Source organism: Salmo salar, chromosome 18 (assembly GCF_965601325.2).
Source record: "Salmo salar chromosome 18, fSalSal1, whole genome shotgun sequence".
Lineage (NCBI taxonomy): Eukaryota > Metazoa > Chordata > Actinopteri > Salmoniformes > Salmonidae > Salmo > Salmo salar.
Window position 1 is genome coordinate 26255806 of NC_138308.1, and position 22335 is coordinate 26278140.

A 22335-nucleotide genomic window follows, 5' to 3' on the forward strand; every position below is an offset into this window, starting at 1 on the left:
CAACTTTCTTTCATTGTTCAATAGCCAAAAGGCACAATCTGATCTGTTGCATGAATCGTATTGTTTTTTTAATGTTAATTGGATGTAGCCTTGGCTTATTGGTTGTATACATTTGGGATCTATTGCCCCACAACTGTCCCAGAGTCCGTTTGGAATAGGCCATTTGTTACTTGCACAGAAAGACAAGATGACCAATAGAATTGGTACACTTTTCTACTATGGGGGACAGTAGATTGACAAAGGCCAGTGATATTGCTGTTCGTTACATGTCTTGTTAGCTGAGGAAAAGGAAACGTGGACAGTTATTCTAACATATTCAGTGCGTGGGTTTCAAGTTTCAGGAAACAAATTTTCACCATAAAAATTATCCTTTATAATAAAGCAGTTCATGCATCCTCGAATTGGCAGACTTATGTAAGAGAGCCTACTATTTATAATGTCATGAGTAGTTTGGAGAGTCATAATTTAGGCTAAGAATACACTACATGACCAAAAGATGTGGACACCTCCTTGTCAAACATCTCTCATTCCAACATCATGGGAGTTGGTCCCCCCCTGCCCTCCCCCCCCTTTGCTGCTATAACAGCCTACACTCTTCTGGGAAGGCTTTCCACTAGATGTTGGAACATTGCTGCAGGGACTTGGTTCCAGTCACCCACAAGAGCATTAGTGAGGTCGGGGACTGGATTACGCCTGGCTCGGATTTCCCTTCACTGGAACTAAGGGGCCTAGCCCGAACCATGAAAAACATCCCCAGACCATTATTCCTCCTCCACCAAACTTTACAGTTGGCGCTATTTCCTGGCATCCACCAAAACCAGATGTGTCCGTCGGACTGCCAGATGGTGAAGTGTGATTCATCACTCCAGAGAACGCATTTGCACTGCTCATGAGTCCAAAGGCGGCAAGCTTTAACCCACTCCAGCCGACGCTTGGCATTGTGATCTTAGGCATTGGTTTTTTTATTTTTTATTTAACCAAGTCTGTTAAGAACAAATTCTTATTTACAATGACGGCCTAGGAACAGTGGGTTAACTGCCTTGTTCAGGGGCAGAACGACATATTTTTACCTTATCAGCTCGGGGACTCGATCCACCAACCTTTTGGTTACTGGCCCAACGCTCTAACCACTAGGCTACCTGCCGCGGCTGCTCGGCCATGGAAACCCATTTCATGAAGCTCCCGACAAACAGTTATTGTGCTGACGTTGCTTACAGAGACAGTTTGGAACTTGGTAGTGAGTGTTGCAACCGAGGACAAACAATTTTTACGTGCTACATGCTTTAGCACTCGGCGGTCCCGTTCTGTGAGCTTGTGTGGCCTACCACTTCGTGGCTGAGCGGTTGCTGCTCCTAGACAATAACAGCACTTACAGTTGATCACAGCAGCTCTAGCAGGGCAGAAATTTAACGAACTGACTTGTTGGAAAGGGGGCATCTTATGACGGTGCCACGTTGAAAGTCACTGAGCTCGTCAGTAAGGCCATTCTACTGCCAATGTTTGTCTATGGAGATTGCATGGCTGTGTGCTCGATTTTATACACCTGTCAGCAGGTGTATTAAGGGGTTCCACATACTTTTGTATATACAGTGCATTCGGAAAATATTCAGACCCCTGGAATTTTTCCACAATTTACAGCCTTACTGAAAATGGATTCAATTGTTTTCCCCCTCAATCTACACGCAATACCCCATAATTACAAAGAAAAAAACATTTTTATTTTTTTATTTTGCAAATTGGAATATTACATTTACTTAAGTATTCAGACCCTTTACGGCCCCTTTTTTGTTGAAGCACCTTTGGCAGCAATTACAGCCTCAAGTCTTCTTGGGTATGACGCTTCAAGCTTGGCACACCTATATTTGGTGAGTTTCTCCCACTCTTCTCTGCAGATCCTCTAAAGCTCTGTCAGGTTGGATGGAGAGCGTCGCTGCACAGCTATTTTCAGGTCTCTCCAGAGATGTTTGATCGGGTTCAAGTTTGGGCTCAGGCTGGGCCTCTCAAGGACATTCAGAGACTTGTCCCAAAGCAACCCCTGAGTTGTCTTGGCTGTGTGTGTGCTTAGGGTCGTTGTCTGTTGGAGGGTGACCCTTCGCCACCAGTCTGAGGCCCTGAGCGCTCTGGAGCAAGATTTCATCAAGGATCTCTCTGTACTTTGCTCCGTTTATAATTCCCTCGATCCTGACTTGTCTCCCAGTCCCTGCCGCTGAAAAACATCCCCACAGCATGATGCTGCCACCACCATGCTTCACCGTAGAGACTGTGCCAGGTTTCCTCCAGATGTGACGCTTGTCATTTAGGCCAAAGTGTTCAATCTTGGTTTCATCAGACCAGAGAATCTTGTTTCACATGGCCTGCTTGGTTTTTGCTCTGACATGCACTGTCAACTGTGGGACCTTATATAAAACAGGTGTGTTCCTTTCCAAATAATGTCCAATGAGTTGAATTTACCACAAGTAGACTCCAATCAATTTGTAGAAACAGCTCAATGATGATCAATGGAAACAGGATGCATCTGATCTCAATTGAGTCTCATAGCAAAGGGTCTGCATACTTATGTAAATAAGGTATGTTTTTTATTTTTAATACATTTACAAAAATGTCTAAAAACCTGTTGTTTTCACTTTTTCATTATTAGGTATTGTGTGGAGATTAATAAGATTTGTGTTTTATTTGTATACATTTTAGAATAAGGCTGTAATGTAACAAAATGTGGAAAAAGTCAAGGGATCTGAATACCTTCAGATTGTATAACACAATCACTGTTCTCAAAAAAAGCCTGCACCACGTAGTGGTTTAGAGTAACCTTGGCTACAGGCTATATCAGATAACCTACATTTCTTCTCCTTTCTTTGCACAGGAAAATGTGTCCTTTATTTAGACATTTCATGCAATTCTACTACACTTCATATGGAGACATTAGCCGAATATGTTTTTCTATGACAAAAATGACAGGGTAGCCTATTCTGCTGACACTGACAAACAGACCAATAAAAACAACGCTGTCTTATGCATATAATCGGCCTACGAAAAGAGGAGACAAATACATCTAACCTGGAGGGGGAAATTATTGTCCAAAAACAAACAAAAGTGGCACTGACCTAATGATAAAGACCGTGAATATGCATACGCAACAGGGATATGGCCGAAGTTCTCCGCTGGTGCCAATACTTTCCACTCAATTAAGTTCCGAATTTTGAGAAGACAGATTGGAGTCTTTTCATTGTCTTCTCTTTACAGCAATAGCCGTTTGTTTTCCAAACTTTTTTTCCGCTTTTGAATATTTAAATATTGCGATTTGCCTGGCTGGGTCTCTCTGCTTTTCACTGACAGTCGCAACTCAATCATCTACTTGGTATTTGCAGCGCGTTCTGCCCAAAATTACAGACCCTTCCGACTGTAACCTAGGCAATGCGAATTAAAACAATCCACCATTTTCTTTTTTAAGAAGCTAATGATCCTCTGTGGCCAAATCATGCTTTCAGGTGTAGTAGCCTATTTTGAATGATTTTATGTATTTCTGTATTGACAGAAGTAAGCTAATTAGGCTTTATAATTTTGACTTTAGGGACAGCTTAGTATTCTAACATCTTCAAATCGCTCATCGCACGCTGTTGCATCAGAGTTGCATGTTCTGTTAAGATGAATTACCTTAAACTGAATGGGATTCCTGTCATTCTGAGAACCGTGGGTGGACGCCCTAATCAGGTTACACAAACAATGCATATGGTTCCAGTAAATATCTTACATTTCTGGTAAATTAAAATGCTGCCGGTCAAATGTCCGGCGCCAAATTTTCTTAACGGAAACCCTGACACACACACACACACACACACACACACACACACACACACACACACACACACACACACACACACACACACACACACACACACACACACACACACACACACACACACACACACACACACACACACACACACACACACACACACACACACACACACACACACACACACACACACCTGCACATGCAAGCACGCACACACACTGAAATTGAAAACAGGGAAGCATTCCAGAGGTTGAAAAGCATCTTGCTGTGTGACAGGAGTTGAGATAAGAATAGGAATTGGATTTCTTTCCTTCTTGTTCCAATTTGGCTGTGTGGCCTAGATCCACAGCCCTCCCCTGGCACTACAATGACCCTACAGTAACTACGTAACCCACTAACCTCACCCGATGACCTCCCACCCTGGACACTGACCACTGAACCCACACAGCATCAGGCTCCATACTTTATTCCCCTGCTCTATGTGTGACTGGAAACCAATCATGCGTCCCGCCTCGCACCATGTGCCCAGCTCCTGGCAATCAGACATAGGCAACGGTGCAGAGACAAAATACTGCACAACAGTCTGTTTGTGAGACAGAGAGCGAGACAGAGAGTGAGACAGAGAGTGAGACAGAGAGCGCGAGAGAGAAAGAGTAATGTGTGCAAGTGGACCTGCATGGGTCCTTTTTTCTCCCTTTTTCATCTTGCAAGTGGAAATGAAGGAAGGACACAATTCATTCTTCATACACTCCCCTCCATATCTATTTGGACAGTTCATTTGGCTCTATACTCCAGCATTTTGGATTTGAGATGAAATGTTTCATATGAGGTGACAGTAGAGAATGTCACCTTTTATTTGAGTGCATTTGTATACATACAGTATCTGTTTTACCATTTAGAAATGAAAGCACTTAATGTACAGTATCTACACTGAACAAAAATATAAACGCAACATGTAAAGTGTTGATCCCATGTTTCATGTGCTGAAATAAAAGATCCCAGAAATGTTCCATAACCACAAAAAGGTTATTTCTCTCAACTGTTGTGCACACATTTGTTTATATCCCTGTTAGTGAGCATTTCTCCTTTGCCAAGATATTCCATCCACCTGACAGATGTGGCATATCAAGAAGCTGATTAAACAGCATGATCATTACGCAGGTGCACCTTGTCCTGGGGACAAAATGTGCAGTTTTGTCACAACACAATGCCACAGATGTCTCAAGTTTTGAGGCAGCCTACGGAGGGCTTGGGTTTTAAAAATATGAAACAGAAAATACAAACAATTGTTTGAGGAAAATAACTTCTAAATACAAGGTTCTCTTGTTTCATGATGGGTATGGACACGTGGGCTACATCATGGAGGAGGTTTTACGCACGTCCAAAGCATGGCTAAATAATGTAGGCCTGCCTACAATAACATTTTATTAAATCAATATTGGTCACATACACGTGTTAAGCAGATGTTATTGCGGGTGTAGTGAAATACTTGTAACAGAGACAGCATACATACCTACAGTGCATTCGAAAGTATTCAGACCCCTTCACTCTTTACACATTTTGTTACGTTACAGCCTTATTCCCCCTAATAAATCTACACTATGGCTGTTCCTGAATAAAAAAGATCTCAGCTGACCAAGAGTTGTCTGTTCTTTCGACGAAATCGATTGGTTGACATGTTTAAATGTGGATTTTTCCATATATTGACACATCCTATGTGTTTAATCAAATCAACTATATTCACTGAGCTTGTCTGATGCTTTAAGCACACGGTTTTATTAAATAATTAAGACACACAAATGACTAGAGGGAGTCTGACGAGCAATTGATTTGATTGTGCTGACTTGAAGAGCTGTGTAAAAAAAAAGAAAAGACAGCAAGTGACTATGTAACTAGCACCAATTGTCTCCCTCTACTCCCTGCTGCAGCAACCACCATAGAACATCAGCGTTTATCGCGCTGTCCATGTTGCTGAAGCTGCAACATACCGTAAATTCTGGACTATAATTCGCAACTTTTTTCAGCAGAATGTGGAGATGAGAAAACAGCCCTTGGCTTATTGTCGAAAAAAAGTGAGGAGAGAAAACCCGAACTTAATTAGATCTCTAATCAATAGCCTAACTTAAATGTGCTTGGCTTTATAAATCATCAATATTTCTACATAAACAAAGACAGATCCTGCTTCTGTTGCCTGTTTGAGTGTTTGTTTAATAGCATACTGATTCCGTAAGCACCAAATCTCACGCAACGACATGTTATGTAAACAATTTCACAAATTTGGCTGTTTTTAATCTTTGCTTTGCTGTAATAAAGGCTTTAGAATGTTCAGTCAAATAAATAATCTAACATAAATCATGTAGCAGATATAGGATATGGTAGAAAGAGTATGTGGTCTTTTCGTGGACCAGGCTCGATTTGGTCCAAACATAGACGTCTATAAGTACAGAGAGATCCTTGATGAAAACCCGGTCCAGAGTGCTCAGAACCTCAGACTGGGGCAAAGGTTCACCTTCCAACAGGACAACAACCCTAAGCACACAGCAAAGACAACGCAGGAGTGGCTTGTCCTTGAGTGGCCCAGCCAAAACCCGGACTTGAACCCGCTCGAACATCTCTGGAGAAAGTTGAAAATAGCTGTGCAGCCACGCTCCCCATCCAACCTGACAGAGCTTGAGAGGATCTGAGGACCTGTCCCTGACCTGCTGTTTTCAACTCTCTAGAAACAGCAGGAGCGGTAGAGACACTCTCAATGATCGGCTATGAAAAGCCAACTGACATTTACTCGAGGTGCTGACTTGTTGCATCCTCGACAACTGTGATTATTATTATTTGACCATGCTGGTCATTTATGAACATTTGAACATCTTGGCCATGTGCTGTTATAATCTCCACCCGGCACAGCCAGAAGAGGACTGGCCACCCCTCATAGCCTGGTTCTTCTAGGTTTCTTCCTAGGTTTTGGCCTTTCTAGGGAGTTTTTCCTAGCCACTGTGCTTCTACACCTGCATTGCTTTCTGTTTGGGGTTTTAGGCTGGGTTTCTGTACAGCACTTTGAGATATCAGCTGATGTAAGAAGGGCTATATAAATAAATTTGATCTGCAGAGAAGAATGGGAGAAACTCCCCAAAGACAGGTGTGGCAAGCTTGCAGCATCATACCCAAGAAGACTCAAGGTTGTAATCACTGCCAAAGGTGCTTCAGAGTAAAGTAATACTTATATAAATGTGATATTTCAGTTGCTTATTTTTAATATATTAGCAAAGAATAAAATAAAAAATAATAATTTTGCTTTGTCATTATGGGGTACTGTGTGTAGATTGATGAGGAAAAAAATACAAATGTAATACATTTTAGAATAAGGCTGTAACAAAATGTGGAAAATGTCAAGGGGTCTGAATACTTCCCGAATGCACTGTAGATAAAAAGGGAATGTCAGCTAATTTTTGCTCCTCTCAAACTTGATAATAAAGCTTTTAATAAAGCTTTGATGATGAAGATTCATTTCCAAGAGGTCTCACAAGCTAAACACTTTATCAACGGTCTTGACCAGCATATACTTGATTACATTTGGCAGGACAAAAAGAAAACTGCCTTCATTGAGAGGAGGGGGAGGCTATGCTTAGTTTTTAATCAAATAAAACAAAATGGGGAAAGAAAATTACTGTTTTATGTTTCAGCGAGCTGATATAATTGCATTTATTTATTTTATTTAACCTCTATTTAACTAGGCAAGTCAGTTAAGAACAAATTCTTATTTACAATGACGGCCTACACCGGCCAAACCCTAACCCAGACGACGCTGGGCCAATTGTGCACTGCCCTATGGGAATCCCAATCACGGCTGGTTGTGATTAGAACAAGTAAATTGCCGAACCTGGCGTTAGGGGTGTAAAATGCCAGTGCGACAGTTTTTACATGACAAAATTGCTAACTAATGTGCGTTTGAAACTAACCGCCTTAACGCCAACCGAACACAGAACCCTAAATGCACTATGCATTATGTGGGTTGAATGCTGTATAACAATAAAACTATTCATAACATGATGTTCCATGATGGTAGAGACTGTCCATTACTGCTTATCACTTATTAATCATAATTCATTCACATTACTTTAATAAAATGTGTTTTATTTGATGAATATAATTTCATCTCATCTCTAAAGCTCTGCTGCTGTCTGACAAAAATCACTATTTTAGGAGTTATTAAAAGTAAATAAGGCATATTTTTATGACTGCTGAATACCAACTATCAATCACATTTTCAGGATCATGAAGCAGCTGTTTTCTATCCCTCTCGATCTCGTGTTCTCTTCTCATTCGCCTGGTCTGCTCCACACCGTTGTCTCTTCTCAGTCACCTGGTCTGCTCCACACCGTTGTCTCTTCTCATTCGCCTGGTCTGCTCCACACCGTTGTCTCTTCTCATTCGCCTGGTCTGCTCCACACCGTTGTCTCTTCTCAGTCGCCTGGTCTGCTCCACACCGTTGTCTCTTCTCATTCGCCTGGTCTGCTCCACACCGTTGTCTCTTCTCATTCGCCTGGTCTGCTCCACACCGTTGTCTCTTCTCATTCGCCTGGTCTGCTCCACACCGTTGTCTCTTCTCAGTCACCTGGTCTGCTCCACACCGTTGTCTCTTCTCAGTCACCTGGTCTGCTCCACACCATTCTTATTATAGCTCAGTACTCAGCACACGTGAATATCCACGAGAATAAAGAAATGTTCAGAAACATCTTCTATTCTTACTTACAACAAAAGTGACAGAACATAATACAAAACAGAACCAAAACAAACCACTAATACATCCAACAAGTTGTGCAAGGAATATGGGACCAAATACTCAACTTTGGACTATTTCAAAACACTCACTATATGTGAATTTTCCCAAACAATTATGACTTCTTCAAATGGGGGGACAAGATACATTTCAAGTCAGAAGTTCACATACACCTTAGCCAAATACATTTAAACTCAGTTTTTCACAATTCCTGACATTTAATTCTAGTAAAAATCCTCATAATGCCATCTATTTTGTAAAGTGTACCAGTCCCTCCTGCAGCAAAGCACTCCCACAACATGATGCTGCCACCCCCGTGCTTCACGGTTGGGATGGTGTTCTTCGGCTTGCAAGCATCCCCCTTTTTTCTCCAAACATAACAATGGTAATTATGGCCAAACAGTTCTATTTTTTGTTTCATCAGACCAGAGGACATTTCTCCAAAAACTACAATCGTTGTCCCCATGTGCATTGCAAACCGTAGTCCCATTGTGTTGTAGCAGTGGCTTCTCCCTTGCTGAGCGGCCTTTCAGGTTATGTCGATATAGGATTCGTTTTACTGTGGATATAGATACTTTTGTTCCTGTTTCCTCCAGCATCTTCACAAGGTCCTTTGCTGTTGTTCTGGAATTGATTTGCACTTTTCGCACCAAAGTACGTTCATCTCTAGGAGACAGAACGTGTCTCCTTCCAAATTTTTAAAGGCACAGTCATCTTAGTGCATGTAAACTTCTGACCCACTGGAATTGTGATACAGTGAATTATAAGTGAAATAATCTGTCTGTAAACAATTGTTGGAAAAATGACTTGTGTCATGCACAAAGTAGATGTCCTAACCGACTTGCCAAAACTATAGTTTGTTAATTAACAAGAAATTTGTGGAGTGGTTGAAAAATTTGTTTTAATTACTCCAACATAAGTGTATGTAAACTTCCGACTTCAACTGTACATAAAATGTTTTCATTTCTAAATGGTAAAACAGATATGTATGAAAATAAAACCTTAGATTCTGTACTGAAATTCTGGAGCATAGATCCAAATATTTAGCTTTCGCTTCAATGTCCTAATACATTTGGAGAAGAGTGTAAAATATATGTGTGTGTGTGTGTGTAGGCTTTGTACAGTGGGCCAGCAAGCATGATGTCCACACTGCAGATCTAAGCAGAGAAAGGCACTGTGAGCCAACGCTGGAGCAAAGGACGACAAACCCCCCCCCCCCAACCACTCCTGGCCTTGCTTACTCTTATGTGACATTTCAGAGAACATATCACACACACATACATACAGATAAGGCTGACAAACACACACACTCACTATACTTACATCTACAAAGATAAAGTAATACATCACACTCTCACGCACAACACGCACACACACACATACGCCACACACACAAACAGTTTCAGTCTGGCATTCTCAGAGGAACCCTGCTCTTGCTAATGGTTCCTTTATTGCAGCCAGTCAGAGTGTGCACATCTGCTGAAGCAGAGAGACGGGGGCCTTACCGCCAGCCCAGGGGAAATCGATCGTTCATAATCAAAATGGCAAATAAATGTCTTCCATTACACACAGCCATTTTGAGAAAGCTCTCTGGAAAAAAATAAATAATAGTTTTGACGGCGAAAGCATGATGGGAAGCGTACGTGACAAATCAAGGAGTCGCACAGCGCAGGCAGTGCAGGGAACAAATATAAATACACGCGGGAAGTCAACTGCTCCCACTCACAACACTTCAAGACTGAGTGAAGGACGACTAATGAATATGGGAAAGTGGGGATGAGGGAAATTATTTTCCCAAGTTGCTGACAAATGTCAAAATTTGTGGAAAACAGTGACCGTCCACATTCACCATTCCCCAACTTTTCGATTTGAGTGTGATTACGAGTTTTGCGGGTTAAAAACAACATTTGTGCCATGCATGGTTTAATCAATCTCACGTTGAATCTCTTTTTCTGTGGCCTAGTTTCATACCGTTAACATATTTTTTGAGGAGTCATGAAGCTACTGTAAACAAGCAATGTGGTTTAGATTGAATAGGGCATTCAGTGTGGGCAGAAACATCTAACTGCCCAGACATTTTTGATGATCAGCACTTTGAACATCAGAAACACCTCAATCAACTTCTACTATTCATAATTTCCCCTCATCTCAGCAGCCTAAAACTGTTAACCAGAACAAACAAATACACATCTAAAATCAGCGGTTTACATTTGTTTCCTTGATGTAAAACTCTTTTCGAATCTAATCCGAAATTGCAATCTATTCATAAAACAAAAACCCACAAATCAGCCTGTGTAAGTGCTCTGCTTGACATGGAAAGAAAAGCTTGTGTTTATACGTCGAGTCATCGTCCCCTTGGTCAGTTGTGTAACTCATGACAGTCACATGGTAATAATGTGTGTGCAGTATGAAATGAGGCTTGCTCTAATGTGACAGGTACTTTATAGCTGAGACCAAATGCTGTTTTCGAGTGTGAATGCGCGCGTGCAGGAAAGCGCACAGCTTGATAGTCCTGTAAAAGGAGCAACGGTCAAATGGTAATGACAGAGAGATGTCCCTTTTGGAAAACAAAACCTTCTCACTCATATTCAAAGCATTAAAAAGACACTGCTACAAAATACATGTGCACACATGACTTGACATTCACAGAGAAACGATAATACACAATATATGCATGCACTCTCATTCTCTTAATAAATCTCTCAATCCCTCGGACACCTGCACACACAGGAGCCCTCCAGAGTTGAGCAGGCCTCATTAGAACATAACAGTACCAGTGACAGCAGTGCACTTCTCCACTCCAGGATTTATTGATGCAGCATTTTTCACCCTGCCTTTACCGCACCGGTGAAAGCACTTAGGGGTATTATAGTGCAGCACAGGGCCAGCCTGGCACTCTGATGGCACAAACAAACACACTGGGTGCTGCGCCCCCTGTGCCAACCCCATTACTGGTATTAAAGCCTTGGCTAAGGCCCCAAACGCACATTAACAAAGGGCCAAATTGCTGACACTGCAAGGGGGTTCAGAGAGGGTACAGCCCCACAACTCATCCCCAACTAGTGGGATATACCATTGACATTGTAGGAGCTAGAATCATCCTACATCAAATAAGGTTCTTGAGAGCGATGCCATAGGGGAACCATTTGATGGGTCTCTGAATAACCATAAATGGGATGGTTCATTGAAGAACCATACAAAAGTCCAAAACCAGAATCAGAAATGAATAGCCCTGCTGTAGGGTTTTAAACCTTATTTGCATATTTCCCAGGGTGCTTGCACCACGTACTCTCACTACTGGTGTCCTCCAGGGTTCAGTTCTAGGCCCTCGCTTGGCTCTGTCATATCCTCACATGGTCTCTCCTATCATTGCTATGTGGATGATACTCAACTACCTTTCTCCTTCCCCCCTACTGACACCCAGGTGGCGACACGCATCTCTGCGTGCCTGGCAGATATCTCAACTTGGACGTCGGCCCACCACCTCAAACTCAACAAGTCGGAACTGCTCTTCCTCTCGGGGAAGGCCTGCCCGCTCAAAGACCTCTCCATCATGGTTGACAACTCCACAGTGTTGCCCTACCAGAGTGCAAAGAACCTTGGCGTGACCCTGGACAACACCCTGTCATTCTTTGCAAACATCAAAGCAGTGATCTGCTCCTGCAGGTTCATGCTCTACAACATCCGTAGAGTGCAACCCTACCTCACACAGGAAGCGGTCCTAGTCCAGGCACTTGTCATCTCCCATCTGGACTACTGCAACTCGCTGTTGGCTGGGCTGCCCACTTGTGCCATCAGACCCCTGCAATTTATCCAGAACGCTGCAGCCCGCCTAGCTTTCAACCTTCCCAAGTTCTCGCATGTCACCCCGCTCCTCTGCACACTCCACTGCCTTCTAGTCGAAGCTCGCATCCACTACAAGACCATGGTACTTGCCTACGGAGCAGCAAGAGGACCTGCCCCTCCGTACCTTCAACCTATGCTCAAACTCTACACCCCAACCCCAGCACTCTGTTCTGCCACCTCAGGTCTCTTGGCTCTCCCACCCCTACGGGAGGGCAGCTCCCGCTCAGCCCAGTCCAAGCTTTTCTCTGTCCTGGCACCCCAACGATGGGACCAGTTTCCCCCTGAAGCTAGGACAGCAAAGTTCCTGCCACTCTTCCAAAAATACCTGATACACTACCTCTTCAAACAGTATCTTAAATAATCCTCCTCTTCACCTCAACCCCCCTTCTAGCACTGACTCTACGGATAGCTACGTTATTGAGGAAACATGTACTTTCTATGCCTGTGATATGTGGTTGTCCCACCTAGCTATCTTATGATGATTGAACTAACTATACGTCGCTCTGGATAAGAGCATCTGCTAAATGACTACAATGTAAATGTACCTTTCCAGTGAATTTACCAGTACCACCCATGACTGTGTTTGTAGTGATGAGTATTAAACCTGTCACCTGTGATAAAAAGAAGTGCACTATGGTACACAGAATCCAAGGGTTTTAAAGTAGAGCTGGCAGGAAGGTTGCCTGTACAAACTGTTTCCTGCTGTTTAGAGAGAGGCGTGATCTATTTCTATATTCAAAAGGCACTCACACATCTGAGCTATCTTTGTTGCAGGTGCATGGTAACAATGGAATAACACGAGAGAAAAAAAGAAGAAATCTTTACGTAAAGTTTAATAAAGAGCAGTGATACTAGCAAGAAGTGTGCCGGTTCCTCCTCATGATCTATTTCTATAAAACAAGCCCACTTTAAATCTCAGCTTCTTAACTAGCTCATCCGTATGTTTTTTAAACGGCACATTTTTGTCAATCCAAAAGCCAAGATATTTATAGGCAGGAACCGGCTCGATGAGAACCATCCAATGCATAAATGTGTAAACCATCATATTTCTACAAGAATGAAAAAACAACACACAGATTTTTTCCTGCATTAAGTACCAAAATGGGCCTTTCAGATTTTCTGATGAACAGTAGATGCCATGTCAAGAACCCCACCCTTAACTCAAAGGTTATTTATTTGGTAAGAGTTCTCCAAGGAACCTTAAGAGTTGAGGAACAAGCATTTAAGAACCTTAATTTTCTACAGTATATGTCTCGTAGTGGAATGATGCAAAAAGGTTAACAAACATTAACTGTACATTAAGGCATAAAACATCGTACTCACAGCTGGCACTGGTCTCCCTTGATTCCCTTGGTTTGGCAGTAGCACTTCCCTGTTGACACCTGGCACAGATTGGCATGTCCGTTGCACTTGCAGGCTACCATGGTCAAAGAAAACAAATGGAGGAGAAAGAGAGAGGAAAACACCGTCAGTCATCTCACAATGATGCACAACACACAACCCAGTGAGTCAGCCAGTTAGACAGGAGAGTGACAGGACTGAATACGGCCCGTAGCTCTGGGCCATATCTGAATGATGCAACATCTTCTTGGACCGTTCTGCTTATGACTAATTACCATACTCTCTGGTGCCAAAAGGGTCAAGACTGGTGTCCTCACCTAACCCTAAGGTCAGTGACCTTGGGTTAGCCAGAGAGGAGTGACAGTGAGTCACATAATTTGATGCTTGCAGAGGGCAAAACAGCATTGAATATAAACATATTGCACACTCAAGAGCAACATTAGGCAGATACAGTTTGAATGATTACAGCAAGTCAATGCTTAAATCATGACTGTTAGCTTCTGCATATATGCTGACCAGAAAACGTGGGGATACAATGATAAGATGGAAATGATGTGACTGGTAATGTTTATAGTTATTCATTCTGAGCAATCCAAGGGAGTGCAGAGGGCAGAACAAAGGTTCAGAGCACTCAGGTCAGGGTAACGTGGGGCATAGAAATTAGAATGAGAACAAACTTCTCGTGCCATTATGAGTCTAAGTACATGATTGTACTGAGGTAAACAAGTAGTCGTGGGAAAGGGAATTGTATTTCACTGTAGGTAAATAAAAAGTTCCATCCTCCATGAAAGTTTTGAAAGACTGCGGGAGAGTGAATGTCTGAAAAGGACAGAGAGAGAAATTCCCCACAAAATGAGGATAAAAAAAATAACATAATTTTGGTGATTTCCATAAAATGTTAACCACAGATGGGTCCTTTGGAGGAAGGATTGTTGACATACAGAACCAGTCAAAAGGTTGGGACACACCTCATTCAAGGGTATTTCTTTATTTTTTACTATTTTCTAGATTGCAGAATAATAGTGAATACATCAAAACTATTAAATAACACATATGGAATCATGTAGTAACCACAAAAATGTTAAATATATTTTTATTTGAGATTCTTCAAAGTAGCCACCCTTTGCCTTGATGACAACTTTGCACAACAGGTGTGCCATGTTAAAAGTTCATTTGTCACTGCATTGCAGTGCTAGCTGTGCCACTAAAGATTCTGGGTTTGGTGTTTCCTTCGACACATTGGTGCGGCTTTGTTGGGTTGTGTGAGGAGGACGCACAGCTCTCGACCTTCACCTCTCCTGAGTCCGTACGGGAGTTGCAGTGATGAGACAAGACTAACTACCAATTGGATACCACGAAATTGGGGAGGAAAAAGGGGTAAAAAAAAGTAAAAAATAGTTTGTGGAATTTCTTTCCTTGTTAATGTGTTTGAGCCAATCAGTTGTGTTGTGACAAGGTATTTAACTTTTTATAATAAAGTTCAAGTCAGTTAAAAACCAAATTCTTATTTACAAATGACGGCTTCCCCACCCAAACCCTAACAACGCTGGGCCAATTGTGTGCCGCCCTATGGGACTCCCAATTACGGCCGGTTGTGATACAGCCTGGAATCGAACAAGGATCTGTAGTGACACCTCTAGCACTGAGATGCAGTGCCTTAGACCGCTGTGCCACTTGGGAGCCCTGGTAGGGGTGGTATATAGAAGATAGCACTATTTGGTAAAAGACCAAGTCCATATTACGGAAAGAACGGGTCGAATAAGCAAAGAGAAATGACAGCCCATCATTACTTTAAGACTTGAAGGTCAGTCAATACGGAACATTTCACGAACTTTGAAAGTTTCTTGAAGTGCAGTCACAAAAACTCTCCAACCTATGATGAAACTGGCTCTCATGAGGATTGTCACAGGAAAGGAAGACCCAAAGTTACCTCTGCTGCAGAGGATAAGTTCATTAGAGTTACCAGCCTCAGATTGCAGCCCAAATAAATGCTTCATAGAGTTCAAGTAAAAGACACATCAACAGCAACTGCTCAGAGGAGACTGCGTGAATCAGGCCTTCATGGTCTAATTACTGCAAAGAAACCACTACTAAAAGAACACCAATAATAAGAAGAGACTTGCTTGGGCCAAGAAAAACAAGCAATGGACATTAGACTGGTGGAAATCTGTCCCTTGGTCTGGAGTCCAAATTTGAGATTTTTTGTTCTAACCGCCTTGAACGGATGATCTCCGCATGTGTGGTTCACCCCGTGAAGAATGGAGGTGGTGGTGTGATGGTACTTTGCTGGTGACACGGTCTGTGATTTATTTAGAATTCAAGGCACACTTAATCAGCTTGGCTACCACAGCATTCTACGCCATCCCATCTGATTTGCACTTAGTGAGACTATCATTTGTTTTTCAACAGGACAATGACCCAACAAACCTCCAGGCTGTGTAAGGGCTATTAGACCAAGGAGAGTGATGGAGTGCTGCATCAGATGACCTGGCCTCCACAAATCACCGAACCTCAACCCAATTGAGATGGTTTGGCTTGAGTTGGACCGCAGAGTGAAGGAAAAGCAGCCAAGAAGTGCTCAGCATATATGTGGGAACTCCTTCAAGACAGTTAGAAAAGCATTCCAGGTGAAACTGGTTGAGAGAATGTCAAGAGTGTGCAAAGCTGTCAAGGCAAAGGGTGGCTGCTTTGAATAATCTAAAATATATTTTGATTTGTTTAACACTATTTTGGTTACTACATGATTACATATATGTTATTTCATAGTTTTGATGTCTTTACTATTATTTTACAATGTAGAAAATAGTAAAAATAAAGAAAAACCCTTGAATGAGAAGGTGTCCAAACTTTTGACTGGTACTGTATATATATTTTTTTGTCGAGCAGTAGTATATATATAAAATTAGGGCTGACCCCAATTATTAGACTGGTCGATTGTTTAGTCGATAGGCTGTTGGTTGACCAAGTTATTTCTTTTGTTGAGGATGTGTGTGTGTATATATATATATATATATATAACATACACATCCTCAACAATTTTTTTTTACTTGGTCAACCAACAGCCTATCGACTAAACAATCGACCAGTCTAATAATTTGGGTCAGCCCTAATAGAGCCTTAGAAAAAAACATCCCATTAGAGATGTACTTTAGTAGCCAACATAAAGTCAAACCCCACTGTGATACGCCTGACACTGACATGTAAAACTAGACCCTCCTCCATACCGCTTTTATGTTCTATAGGAGGCACAGAACCCAGTGACGTCCACCACTAACTAACTACTGCAGCAGCAATAGAGACATGCCACTTCCCTTCCACTGTCTGTCCTATTTACAGAGAAACACAGAGATGGAGCAAAATAATGAAATAAACAGAGAAAATACAATGAGGATTTTGTTTTGGGAGGCGGTGCAGCTTGTTATCTTTGGGGCTTATGCTCTCTCAGGTGTCTCGCTCTCTCAGGTGTCTCGCTCTCTCAGGTGTCTCGCTCTCTCAGTGTCTCGCTCATAATATGTATATTTATATACAGGGCACATTTGTAAAAAAGACTTAGGTCTTAATATGTCTTCCCTGTTAAAATAAAGGTTACATCAAAATGTGTATCTCTCCCTCCTCCCTCTGTTGAACAAAGCCAAATATAGATGTTTTTCTCAGATGTAACTGACCAAATTGGAGCAGCTAAAACAGAGAAACGCTAACATTGCTCTTAATAAATACTTTTTCATGATACTATTCACTTGACAGCAAAGCCTGTCTTGTCTGTACAATGAGATATACTCCCCTCTCTCACAGCCCTAGTGGGAACTATCATACAGTACACTATAAACACTCCATCAAACATACCTGAACAACTCCCACACTTCCATAACCAACACAGCCATAACCAGATTATCTTTCATACACACAGGCATCCCAAGATGAAACACCTCCCCTTACACATTCATACCCAAAACAGAAAAGTCTAAATATATTTTCAGCTATACTGAATTTGCATTTTCCATTTTTGAGAAGAGTAAGACATGGGATTTCGCCAGTTGGAATTATTCCTAGCTAGACAGACAGTGTAGAAATAGTTGAACACAGTTTACAATACTCTGACTCGAGGTAGGCATTATGAATGTTCCAACATTCAGGCTCTGTGTAGATGATGTATGATACAGTACATTGTCTTAATCTGGTAGTAGCCACGATGAAAACGGAAGTAGAATAAATAATCATTGGTCCAGTGCAGGTATAGGTCGGTACAGTAGATTTGATTTGGATCTCTTTTAGTCCTCGTTTGGACTAATCTTCCAAGAGTCCTTAAAGATTAAAATACAATTTAGAATACGAACACATTTTCACATATAACACACTGTTACAAACAGACATAATACACTAACATATTGACCAGATAAATACTCAGTCTAAAAAGATATTGATTCTTCATCTACCAGTCAAGCACAACTTTCCTATGGGTTATATTTAAATGGTTTAAATCGAAATCTAAATGTTATTTTGCCTATTTCTCTTTTCTGTCTGGATAACACAATCTGTCTGGACAATCTATTCCTAGTATTTACTGAATGTCTGTCTCTTACCAACTGAATACCGTTGTGAATAGAGTTTGGCCGTTTTAAATGGTGTATATTATGAAATAAAATCTTGTTGATTTATGACCAACCAAGAGCATTGCGAATGACTACAACAGAAGAACCATATCTCACCGTAAAACAATCCTTGCTGCTTTGTTCTGTGCAATCTGCAGCTTCCTAACTTCACTTGATTATGCATTTCCCCAGACCACAGAACAGTAGTTCACCTGACTCTCAATTAATGCTTGTGTTATTTGCTTAAGAATCTTTCCTGGTAAATATTTAGCTATCCTTCTGATCATGTGTGCTGTTTTTTTTTTTTTTACATAGATGAGTTATTTGAGACGACCATGATAAGCAGTTGTCTAGCTGCACTCCCAATAGTTTGGTTTCTGTCACTTCCTCAATTTGTACGCCCCCATACTTAACTGTATCCAATGCTGCGTTGGCCTTTTCCTAGTGGAACAGACCAACATAACTTTGGTTTTCATGGTGTTTAAAACAAGTTTATTCCGAAAAACCCACTCCCTGATATTCTCCAAATCTCCTTGTACAGCTTTCTGTACCTGTTGAACAGATTGTCTTGCTGTATAAATTGTAGTATCATCTGCAAATATAGTAGCTTGAATTTCAGATAAAGCATAAGGAAGGTCGTTGGTATATATTAAATAAAGAAGTGGCCCAAGGCAGCTGCCCTGCGGTATTCCACAGTTTAAAGCATGAGGGAAAGAAAATTAACCATTGATATAGGTGGACTGTTTCCTGTCAGTTAGATATGACTGTACCCAATTCAATGCCATCTCCTTAAAACTATAATGCATTCATTTTTTAAAAATTATTTCATGATCCACTAAATCAAATGCTGCACTAAAATCTACAAAGTAGACTACATTGTCAAACTTCCAAATTGTCTAGTATGTGTTGTGTAACAGTGGGTTGACTCCTGTAGGCTGTATTGTACAGACAGGGAGCAGCCTGCAGGACTGTAGAGTGCCTCTCCTCTCTGTGCAGAGCAGACACTGAGGTGATTTATGGCTAAATTAGGACCTCTATGAATGTACTCACATTATAGGAGTAGAGTGGTGCAGAGTAGTGTGCTTCAGAGGCTGCTGTTCAGGCACTTAGACATGGAGATGTGATTTTTATTTTTATTTTTTTATCTTTATTTTAACAGGGAAAACAGACTGAGACCTGGATCTCTTTTACGGCTGTGCCCTGTGTAAACATGTTGACATGTACAGTTTTAGGCATACAGACAAGAACATTTCAAACATACAAAACAAAGACACAATTCAACAGAAACAATCACAGACAACATCATATTGATCCTCCATAACATTTTTTAAATGGGCAAGGGACACCAGAGTGTCTAACTTAAGTTGGATCTGCAGTTTGTTCCATAAATAAGGTGCAAAGGAACTAAAGGCAGTCCTACCCAACTCTGTGGAGACTGCAGGAGTCTCTAATGTAATCCACATCTGTGATCTGGTTTTAAAATTAGTATATCTAGTGGAAATTAATGACGATATATATGGAGGTAGTTTTAAAAGAAGTGCTTTATAAATAAACAAGAGAGCATGTTGCTCTCGCCTCACAGATAGAGGCCCAACCCACATGTTGATATAGGATACAGTGATGAGTTTTGTAATTATCACCCGTGATAAACCTGAGTGCACAATGGTAAATAGCATCCAGTGGTTTTAATGTGTTTGCCGATGCATGCATATAGATAATATCACCATAATCTAAAACGGACATAAAAGTAGCCTGCACAATTTGTTTTCTATTTACAGAGGACAGACAAGCCCTGTTTCTGTAAAGGAACCCTATCTTGAATGTGAGCTTTTTTCCCAATTCAGTAACATGTTTTTTAAAAGAAAGCCTATCATCTAACCATACCCCTAAGTATTTATATGCAGAGACCTGTTTGATTTGAGTACCATCAAAGCTAGTGATTACAAAAGTGTTTCTAACAGAGTTTAGACCTAGAAAAAAACATGACATTTGTTTTCTTAGCATTTAAAATAAGTTTAAGCTGTAAAAGAGACCCCTGTAGTATCCTAAAATCAGACTCCAACTGCATTAAAGCTTGGTCCGCTGTTGGAGCAATAGAGTACATCACTGTGTCATCTGCATATAAATGGAATTTACAATATCTGACATCATCACCAATGTTGTTTATATAAAGTGAGAACAATAGTGGGCCAATTATTGAACCCTGAGGGACCCCTTTAAGTAACTGTAAGGGGTCAGACTTGACCCCGTCGACCATGACGGCCTGAGTTCTATCTTTAAGATAGTCATAAAACCATCGGCATCAGTGCCCAGTCCTATAGATGACAGCTTACTCAAAAGGATAGCATGGTCTACAGTGTCAAAAGCTTTTGACAAATCTACAAACAAACAACGCAGCACAGTGCTTTCTATCATCTAAGGCATTTGCAATATAATTTACAACAAGCATAGTGGCCGATGTGGTACTGTGTTTAGATCTAAAACCAGATTGATTGGTGCTAAGAATACTGTTAGCAGAAAGAAAAGATTGTAACGGTTTGTTGACTATAGATTCTAGGATCTTTGCCAGACAAGAAAGCCCAGAGATGGGTCGATAGTTATCCAAATCACTACCGTCACCTCCCACCTCCCTATACCACTACAGCAGGGCCTACTGTAGATATCACACACACACACACGGCTATGCTTGCAGAAAAATGCATACAGTGTAGAGTAAATATACAGATGCATATTAGCGGACATACAGACAAACTGTGGTTGTCTACAGGGACTGCTTCTAAACTAAAGAGCTTAGAGCAGTTCTCAACAACGGACACATCTATACACAGCAGCAGGAGAAACCCCAATGCATCTTTTATAAGATCCACAAGTCTCTTCAGAAGACACAAAGGAACACTGTGACATGATGCAGCTCACACTTCTGAGCCCAGTTCTGAGACAACACAATGTGATAGGCTAGCTGATTGGCTACAGTGGCAGGGCTGACACTCCAGAGCCTCCCATACTGCACTCTGGTCCTGTGATACTCGACAAATCTTAGTGCAGTGGTCACCAACCGGTCGATCAAACATTTCTGTAAAAAAAGGGTTAGGGTCTCCTACATTCCTACTTCTTTTTTTAATTTGGTTTGCGCTGTTGGCGGTAGGTGCACTTGATTCAGCAGCCCTAGCACCAGGAAGGCAAAGTGTTCCCATGTTGAACCATTTCATGTGTCTAAAGGTAGAACTCTGGCTACCCGGCAGGCCCAGGGTGCAAATCAAGTGCACCTATAGGCCTACCGCTGGCCAATCAGATAGCTCAGATCACGGTGTCGGCAGTTTCCTCGAGCCATATACTGTGAAAAGAAGCCTCGAACGCACAGCAAAGTTGATGACAAAACTTTTAAAACCATGACTAGAGAGAGACTCAACGACTACAGCAAAGAGCTGCTGTTTTTATGAATAAGATCATGTTTAAGTTATTCATTAGTGTCAACACTTTGTTCAACAGTTTATGAGCCATAAAATGTGCGTTCTCCCTACTAATACTCACGCTGCAACCAGCACTGCAGCTGCAATGAATGAGTGTAGCAGCAAAGTGTTTCAATAAGCTAGCGTTATTATTACAGGCGTCTTTAATATCAAGGAGTATTTCACTTTCTCTGGTCATAGGAGTAACATGAATTGGTGCATGAGGCAGAAATAATGCAGTGCGACTTGAGTTTTGCCATCAGCTGAAAGACTGTGTCCCCTTTTCTCAGTGGAGGGAGGGAGAGTGGAGGGACGGTGAGTCAGGTGAGAGGCAGCCTCACTGCTGCTCCCTCCCTCCCCTCAGACTGACCATCAGATCCAGGCCCTCAGTCCAGTAAAAAAATATATATTTATATATTATTATGCTCACTCAGCTGTGCCTCACAAGTAATACAACACATGATCTATTAGCAGTGTGATCATATACCTAACATGCTGAAATATAATTTCAAAGTGGTCTGAGAAGAACAACATTGGCATGTT

At 41.5% G+C, this 22335-nt stretch overlaps 1 protein-coding gene across 3 annotated transcripts in view; it reads right to left on the bottom strand.

Annotated features, from left to right (window-relative positions):
* Positions 1-22335, bottom strand: part of LOC106577124 (attractin-like protein 1) — a 350240-nt gene that overhangs the window by 189140 nt on the left and 138765 nt on the right. For all 3 annotated transcript variants that reach the window (XM_014154877.3, XM_014154875.3, XM_014154874.3), the window contains one exon: positions 13737-13830. In XM_014154877.3, the coding sequence (XP_014010352.1) occupies positions 13737-13830 (94 nt within the window). The remainder of the gene's footprint in view (positions 1-13736; positions 13831-22335) is intronic.